The sequence below is a fragment of the Alosa pseudoharengus genome, unplaced genomic scaffold, assembly GCF_046254945.1.
Source record: "Alosa pseudoharengus isolate Yale_2024_CS ecotype anadromous, Long Island Sound unplaced genomic scaffold, YU_APseudo_1.1 YU_APseudo_1.1_scf_13, whole genome shotgun sequence".
NCBI lineage: Eukaryota > Metazoa > Chordata > Actinopteri > Clupeiformes > Clupeidae > Alosa > Alosa pseudoharengus.
Genome location: NW_027468598.1, coordinates 25,147,262 through 25,156,359, shown reverse-complemented (window position 1 = coordinate 25,156,359; position 9,098 = coordinate 25,147,262). Strand labels below are relative to the sequence as shown.

At 41.1% G+C, this 9,098-nt stretch overlaps 1 protein-coding gene across 10 annotated transcripts in view; it reads right to left on the bottom strand.

Moving 5' to 3' along the window:
* Window positions 1-2,987: 2,987 nt before the first annotated feature.
* rap1gap2a (RAP1 GTPase activating protein 2a) overlaps window positions 2,988-9,098 on the bottom strand; it is a 72,458-nt gene continuing 66,347 nt past the window's right edge. For 6 of the 10 annotated variants that reach the window (XM_076282653.1, XM_076282651.1, XM_076282657.1 and 3 more), the window contains 2 exons: window positions 6,445-6,547; window positions 2,988-5,647 (listed from right to left, as the gene is read on the bottom strand). In XM_076282653.1, coding sequence (XP_076138768.1) covers window positions 5,526-5,647; window positions 6,445-6,547 — 225 coding nt within the window. In that variant the 3' untranslated portion in view covers window positions 2,988-5,525. The remainder of the gene's footprint in view (window positions 5,648-6,444; window positions 6,548-9,098) is intronic. The other 4 variants (XR_012986559.1, XM_076282652.1, XR_012986558.1 and 1 more) reach the window with 4 other exon arrangements.

Here is a 9,098-nt window from a genome sequence, read left to right as displayed (position 1 = left end):
ATGTACAGTATTGAGTTGATGTCATTTGTAACCTTTCAGTACTTTCATTTTTGTTTTTTTGTCCAAACCTTTGTTGGAAAAAACATAACAAAAACTGTATGTGTTGCATTGAGCGTCACAGAATGCTAACTGATAAACTGAATAAAAGCAGTGAAAATTAAAGACTGCAGTGTTTTATATAAAGTACACTGTGTTGCTGCTAATCTGAAAGTGTATTTATATGATGGAAGTGTGTATTGTCATCAGAGTGACATTTTGACAAAGGATTAGGTTTTGATAGAAGAGTTTCAATTTGACATAGATGTCAATGGTTTATTTCCCAGTGTTGTGTCTTGTGTGTAAAGTTTTGACACAATGAGCTGAAGTTTTGCAAAAAGTGCAAATTGCACTGATTAATGATGAACCTGTGGTTTTACATGACTTTCTAGTGGCTCAGAGGTGACGATTCCGGGGCCTGAGGACCCACAGATAATGCTGAGAAACTGTGTGCAAGCCAGCACACAGCACTTGGTCTGATCAGCCACAGAGAATTTCAGTTCCTATTGTTTTCAGGCAGGATACGACTTCTTCCTTACACGTAGGGAAATTAAAGTGTGTATGTGCGTGTGTCTCTCTGTGTGTGTGTGTGTGTGTGTGTGAGAGAGAGAGAGAGAGAGAGAGAGAGAGAAAGCCAGAGTGAGAACTTCCTTCCTTCCACATATTTTTTTCAGTGCTTAAATCCAATGTGTTTAGTTATGAGTTTACCAGATGAGAAAGAAAGTGAAACTACTCGTATCTTATCTGAGTTTATGTGGTACAATGTTCAGTGCCACTTCACTATACGCAAGACACGGAGATACGATTGCACCAAGAAGAGATTTATTAGAACTGGCTTTTAACAAATGAGGAATGCACTCCCTGCAGTTGAATCAAACCATTCTTATTTCTGACACAAGATAATGGGACCAGTCCTTGGCTGCTACCTAATACTAACCTTGATGTACAATAATTGGGGTAAGTTGTCCATTAGTCTCTATCCATTTTTAGAGAAGTGCTACAATTCTAAAAAAAAAGGAACTTTTCCAGACATTGCATCAGTGACTCCCAGGCTATGACTAAAATTGTTGAAACATGTCTTCTTTAAAGGCTGTTGTGCAGAGGAATGCCATACTGTGAAGGCACGTCGAGACAATAAAGTTGTGTCTGAGGGCAGAAGCTTGTTACTTTCATGTGATGTTCAGCACTGTGGCGTGAGCGGTTGGACTGGAGGATGGGGAGTCCACAAGGAAGTCACTTTCAGCTTCTTACAAGCCTCAGCCAGGATTCACATTTACAACGAAAACTTGTCTAACAATAGTACCCGCCTTAACATCAACTTTATTAGCACTAACAAATCAGACAGTGGGGCATATCAGTGTCTCATCAACTGGAGAGAAAACGGCAGCAGCAATGGACATGTAACAATTGTTAATGTCACCGATGGTAGGTTAACTGTATCACATGCATGTTATTTTACTTTACATGCATGTTATTTTATGACGTCTTTGCTCACTCCAAAATATATAAATGAAAAAATCAAATGACAAACTAATTACTGTTTATCTTAGGGAGCAAAGTATTTTTTCACTGATGCTTATCTGAATATGACCAAAACATTTTGCAACTCAAAGTAGCCTATGATGCTCTGCATTGGCAGTATGTGGTGTGTGAGTTCTTCTTTGATTGAGCAGATGGCAAATAAAAGATACATTTTTGTCTTTTTATCCAATTGATATATGAAATAATTCAACCCCTTCAAATTTAGTTTTGCTCTCTGCTCCAACTTACGTCATAAGAAGACATTGTAGTGGTTTTTTAAATATTATTCATTTGCATGATGCCAACATAACTCTGTTATCATCCACAGCCCACCCTAATCTAGAGGAACAATCTGAGAGGAGGATTGTGTCTCTGAGAGTATTTCTGTTTATCTGCGCCTGCCTCTCGTTTCCTCTTGCCGTGGCACTGGTTCGTTGTCTGCAACGCCCAGTTTCTCCTGTGGTCCCACCTCGCTCATACTCTGCCAGTGAGAACACCACGCTTTGCACAAACATGTTAGAGACACCATGTTGTCTACAACGCCCTACATTCTTTTTGTTAAACTCAGATTGAAATCCAGACGCAGGACATATTTTAAGTGTAATACACAGAGATCGCACTAGCCCAGCTTTTTAAAACAATTGTTGTGTGTCATCTAATTGAGCTTTTTGAGGTCTAGAGTATTTTCTGAATCAGTCCTGTTTTATGTCCTTTCTTTAGATAGACAGATGGACAGGCCACATGAGGTGAGTCTCTAATTAAACATTGGTGTCCGATACGCATGCAGCATATTTGGGATCTGATCCGTATGTGCTCATATATCCATGTCTGTCTTCTTCTCTCATAGCCAATGTATGCAGTGCTGGGCCTGGAGAACGTGGGGCACCAAAGGCCTCAGCAGCAAACACAAGGATCACCTGTCATGTACTCTTCCATACGCCTGTAGCAGCCTGTCGAGTGCAGGGAAAGATCCATATCCAAAGCGAGCTACAAAAACATTTCTACAGTGGGTTAGGAGGTCCAGTGAGAGCAAGCTCTACAAGCAAATTGTTGTCAACCTGACAAGTACTGACATCTGGGAAGAGATGGGTCTTCAAAAGCGTTTTGAAGATGGAGAAGGTTGCCTCTGACAGCATTTAGTATAGCTTGTTCCACCATAGAGGGACCATGAATGAGAAAAAGGCCGAACTCTGTCCTGAGTGAAGGTGCCGTGATGCAGGCATCATTCTTTGGAGGAGCACAGTCTATGAAATGGCAGAAAAAACCCTTAAACACCACCTTTTTGGTTGATCAGAAACCAGACACGTTGACACATATTAGCATGTGACGCAACATGTCGTAACTTGCACCAGAACCAGTGGCAAACTGGTTAAACATAATTTCACTTTCAGGACATACGAGCAGTAACTAAAAGAACGTAATACATGACACAAAATACAACATTTTTATTTCATAATAAATTCTTAATGGTACATTACATAACCAAATATACATATACATATGTATTCCTTTTAAATAATTATTTCCCTTAATTCACTCTTAAGATTTACTTTGCAATTATATTTTACATGACAACACAAATGTGAAAATCAATAAATTATATCTTCATGAACAATATGATTCTGAGGGTGTTGTACGTATAACACCCTTTACATTAAAACAAATGGACATAATTCTCTGTGGAAAGCTGAAATATTGACACACGCTTTTGCTCAGTCCTACAATAGAAATCGGGTGCAGCAATGGACACCGTTCTCCCCCACAAACCTTGGGCACACAGGAAATGACCACGCCTCTCTGTCTCCACTGTTCAACATGTGCACAAAATGGCGAAGACTTCCCTGTCTCTTTGAGGGATGCATTCATCACAACATCAGTGTATACAACAAAAACAGTCAGGAAGCTATATCTACAATGCAGAATGTGGGCTTTTATTCCATATTTGCGCAAAGGCTTTTCAGTCAAACTTCTCTCAGACATTTGGATTCCTCTGCTCACATGTACAAGTTTATCAGGTCCCCTTAACCTGATGCTAGACCAGATCATTACTTTGCATAGCATTCTCCTGATGTGCTTGGTGAAATATCATGATTACACCATGGCATTTACACATTGAGCTCTGTGTTTTCAATAAGAATCAATCATATCCTTTTTTTCTTCTTCAAAATGAGGCTACTGAGTTGCTAATAAAGGACGGGGGTTTGTCAGCTATTCAGACTGTTTTAGGTTTCGTCCTGATTCTCTCACACAAAAAATGCACAAGTGCAATATTTTACCAAACTGCTGTGATATACACAGAGCTTTAAATCCCTGTTCAAAAACAAGAGTTCCAATATACTCACAATGTCCCAAAGGATTACAAATCCATGTTACATGTAAGCATCTATGTAGAACTCCCCAGGTCAACTTCTCACATAGTGAGAGTATAGCGCAAATGAACTCAGGGGTATTTTTAACCTGCGCCTCAGAATATGAGAGAAGACCTTCACTTTGGCTGAGTAAGACAAGCACAAGCAACATTAAAGGCCAAACATGGTACGGAATCGGACTCAACACATATTCATTAGGCTATACGCGCCACTGCTGAACACAAAGCACTGAGGGAAAAAAAAAAAACATTTAAAAATAGTGGTCCACAATACAATCGTTAAACATTTACAGCACTGTGCGCCATGTAATCTGTTGTGTCCTCTACACAGTTAAGCTGCAGAGTAAGTAGCGTATATTTTTTTCTAACATTTTCACTTAAGCAAAGAGCAATAAAGACATATTCATCAGCTCATGTTTTTCTCTCTTTCGTGTGCTTTTCTTTTTAGCTTATCGTCCTGATTAGCTGCTGACGGGTTGTAATGGATATAATCGGCACGGAGCCCCTGTGCACACAAGGGCCTTACAAAGAGGAGGGAAGGATCTCAGGTCTCAGCCGCAGCTCACCTCTAGGAGGCGCTCTACTGCTCTAAGTGCCGAATGAAGATCAGAATCCAAAGACAATATTTTACAGGAAAAGAAGTCTGTTGTCACACATCACATTATAATCATTGTTTGTGAAAACACAGAAGACACAAACACACACGCACAGAAAAAAATGAAATAGCAAAACATTTTGTGTGTGCGTGTGTGTGTGTGTGTGTGTGTGTGTGTGTGTGCGTGTGTGTGTGTGTGTGTGTGTGTGTGTGTGTGTGTGTGAGAGTTCACCTTGTCGTGGCACGGAGCAGAGAGTGCACATGGAGAGTGTTCTATTGATCTAAGGCTTGTAGAAGACTCCAAAGGAAGAAGCTAATGGGCTTTAAGAGACACAGACTGAGGCACAGTTTCGTAAAAGCAATATTAGCTCTGTGACAGACACTTTTCTTCAAAAAGTTGCAGCACATTTAGTTAAAAAAAAAGATCAGACCATTAAGACTGCAAGCGTTTGCCCTCTCTCTCCCCCAGTCAGTCAGTGTGTAGCTGCAGGATCGTGCAGGGAAGGAATGCTCTGGGAGTCGCTGCCTTGTGAGAATGTGAAATAGGCTCTGTGAAGGACGCTCAGTAGAGTACACTTTGAGAGGAGGCATTCTCACTGGGATGGCAAATCCAGACGCCAAGATTCCTCCTCCATCTATAGACACTGGCTCTGACAGTACCGGTTCCACGCAACCTAAACGGACCAAAAAAACACAAAGTCATGCATACACTCTTACAGCTGGGGGCAAGTAATGACACGCCAACATTTATCTGGAGGTCTGTGATAGAGATCAAACTTACCTTCAATCCATGCAGCACAGTACTAATGACCCTGGAGAAGAAACAGAACCTGGTTAGTTACAATAGATAGATAGATAGATAGATAGATAGATAGATAGATAGATAGATACTTTATTGATCCCCAAGGGGAAATTCAAGATATAATGGGAGACCGCGTGACAACGGCCGCCACGGCATCAAGCCGGATTACAAGTCCTGTATGACATCAGAGAGCATGAAAGAGGTCACACACATATGATGATGTGGTGGTTGTGGCACAGTAAGGGAGCTTTTACCGTTGTAGAGTGACTCAGCTTGTCAAAGCGGAACTTCAAGTTTGACCTGGGCGATGTTTTACTCTTCCCATCTAGAGATTTAAGATGAAATGCATCAGCTATGACCATTATCATTGATACATATAACACAATGCAATAGAATACCTGGAGATCTTTTGTTCTCACTGCTTCTCTGAGTTTGTGTTTAATTTGATTTTATATTGTTTTTCACCCTTTCTTTGTGCTTCTGTATCCAAGTAGAACCTCTTCACAAAGTGAATCACTGCCTATCTAAAAACCTCCAAAATCTCCTGATTCCACCAGAAATGTATCATTGGGAAACACTTTCTTATATTCTTGTACAGTTGTTGGCCTTGTCTTATAATAAATCCTTCAGGGTTGACTGACTCTGGCCATATGACATTTTGTTCAAATGGAACTGATGGCACATTCTAATGAAATATCTTGGGCTTTGCGTCAGACAAAACATTCATCTCACAGATATTGTCCACTGTGACATTGAGTACGTCTGCCATAGGGCCAGCATTTATGGACAGGATTGCTTCTGCCATTGTGCCTTTTAGTAGCCTACGGCTTGGTCTTGGGATGCATGTGGCCTGGTGTCAGTAGCCTGAGGTTATGCCTGTGGATATGAGTGCCATTTAGACCATCAGACCTGTTAAGGAATAGCTGGATGTACATCTGCAGCAGGTGTCAGTAGCCTGAGGCTAGACCTGTTGATATGCTTGCTGAGAAGGAATACATAAAGGTCATGCGAGTGCGGTGTGTGTGTGTGTGTGTGTGTGCGTGCGTGGGTGTGTGAGTGTGTGTGAGTGTGTGTGTGTGAAAGAGGGGGAGAGAGTGTGTGTTTGTGTGAGTGTGAGTGTACCTGCTGTGGGGCTACGGCACATGATGAGAGGGGTGCTTGACGTCTGGCTGTCCACACTCAGGGATGGGCTGAAGACTGAGGAGGCTGTGGATGGATGACTGCTCTGAGGGATGACGATAAAGACAGAGAGAGGAAGAGAGAGTGAGTGAGTGAGTGAGTGAGTGAGTGAGTGAGGGGGGGGGGCAGAGAGGGGGAAAGAGAGAAAAGGCAGAGAGAGGGAGAGATACGAGAGACATGAAAGCAAGAGACAGATGGTGGAGATGGACAGATAGAGAGAGGGGTGGGATCGAAGAGTGAGACAGAGTAAGCGACATGAAAGAGAGAGAGAGAGAGAGAGAAAGCCTGTCAAACCTGCTTCCGTAACCCACACCACCTCTTATTACATCTAATTATCATTAGCGACATCATTACCCATAGATGCTTCTTTCTTTATTAACGTTGTCAGCTGACACTTAACATAATTACCGCTGAATAAATGGCCTCAATAGCAGCCGCTCCAGCTGGACATGCAACTGGTCGTGCTCTTAGCTGGAGCACCGCTGTCAGTCTAATTAATTCCACATCATTAACGCCGATTCTGTGCAAATGCAAATGAGTGGGACTCATACTGCTCTTTTAAAAAAAGCTTACAGTACCACGAAAGCACCCCCTCTCCCCCATTCTTAAGCTTCCTGGTGTGCTAGGGATGTCTGGGATGCCCCAGTGCTCATCCTGGAGTTCTATCCATTCCAAAAACTGCTTATGACTTAGTGCTAATATGCCTAATAACGCAAAAGAAGCATTTGAGAATTAGGCCTCGGTTTGAATTTAAGATCCGGGACAGTAAATCTGCAGAAAGAAGATTTAATGTTCACTGTGGAGCGAAGTCTTTTGCAATGCCAATAAATCCGACTTTAAAAATGATGATATAATAGGTCAGCCACCACCATTGTAAATACTATTAAATACTAATTGTGTCTCTATAGCAGCATTGTGTCTATAAATCCTACTTAAAAGCAGCTTCCCTGCAGCTTAGCACAGGTGCCTCTCCCTGCAGTCCCAGCGTCCTTCTAAAGCACACTAACATATTTTTCTTATGGACCCTTTCAAGAGGGTTCCATTATCAGCATCTTATTCCACTGCTTGGTTGAATTTCCCATTGTCCTACGTAATTTAGAACGACCATTAACCGTATGTTATCTGCACACCTATAAAGTAGATCCATTTTTTTGGCCGTATCACACTTGTATATTAATTCGCCAAACTCGTTGTGAAGTTTAAATGAACTGTCACGTTGCATCCGAGCTGTAAAATGCATACGTTCAGAACATTGCAACATTGTAGCATATGACGGAGGTGGCTTTTAGCTAGATGGATGACAGCAGGCTAAGTAAAATAGCGATGTTTCAAAGCTAAAGTTCATCAGAATCTTGGGATACGCCCGCTTGACAACGGGAGAGATAGAACTAACGACTGGCCTTTGGCCGTAGCAACCATCCATTTAGAACTAGTAACGGCAGTTTGTCCTGTGAGTTGAGAAATTAGTTGATATGTGTCGGAAGAAATTAGTTCTACAAACAAGACAGTTTTAGCGATTAAAACGTTTAAATTGTAACATGAAATGAACACAACGCAAGTGGCAACAGTGGAATAAGCGGGATAATGGACTCCACGGTGGTCTGTTCACAGAAGTTAATGCACTACGAGGTTTAAACGGCCCTCCGCTTCGCGTCGGGGACGTTTTACAACCTCGACAGTGCATTAACTTCTGTGAACAGACCAGCTTGTCGTCCATTATCCCTTACATAGTTGGCCCCACAAGACTTCCTTTTTTACATTCCATATGTTATCTTAATGCAGAGGAAGTAGATCGGGGCCCAAATAGAACGTTCAAGCATTGTTTTTGTTTTTATTGTTGAAAGGGTCTATAGCAGGGGTCTCAAACTCAAATGAGCTGGGGGCCAATTCTGCCAATGTCATCTGATTGGCGGGCCGGCTATTTCTGAAAATGTTCTTTTTTTCAAATACTACAAAAAAAAAAACAGAAAGTGCAAGTGTTTTTATAGTTTTAGACACCTGTGCTAGCAACCTTAACTTATAAATAAAATAAATATTAATACAAATTATAAAACAAATGAAAAGCATAAAAACAGGTATGTGTGTGTTTCACACCAAATAAAAATATTTTCTTCTCATAACTTTTTTAAACCTGGCAAACTTTAGGCGTCAGGGTTAAGAAAGCAACACCATTGGATTTTTATATCAAAATTTCAAAAGGCCATGGCTTGAAAGTGGTCAGAGATAAAGTCCTACTGTAAATGTAAAAATCTTTGAGTAAAACAAAAGTTTATGAAGGGGGTAAATTTACCCATCTAATTTGCCATTGGATGGCAAGCCCCTCAAATTATGCACCTTTCAGTAAATACTGGATGAACATATTTGAGCAGGTTTACTTTCCTTTTTTCATATTACCCACATAACAAATTAACAGGAAAACACCTAAGATGTATACCAACACCTAAGATGTATATGGTTTCTAAACCACAAGGCCTACAATAAAGTATTCTGGTCAAATCAGTTCCTATCGCGGTAATCTGAGTACCCAGAAGTTCGCATCATATTGTGGGTGACTTTGTAGTTTAGAGCCCTATTTCTACTAGCCCTGCTGTCTGTAC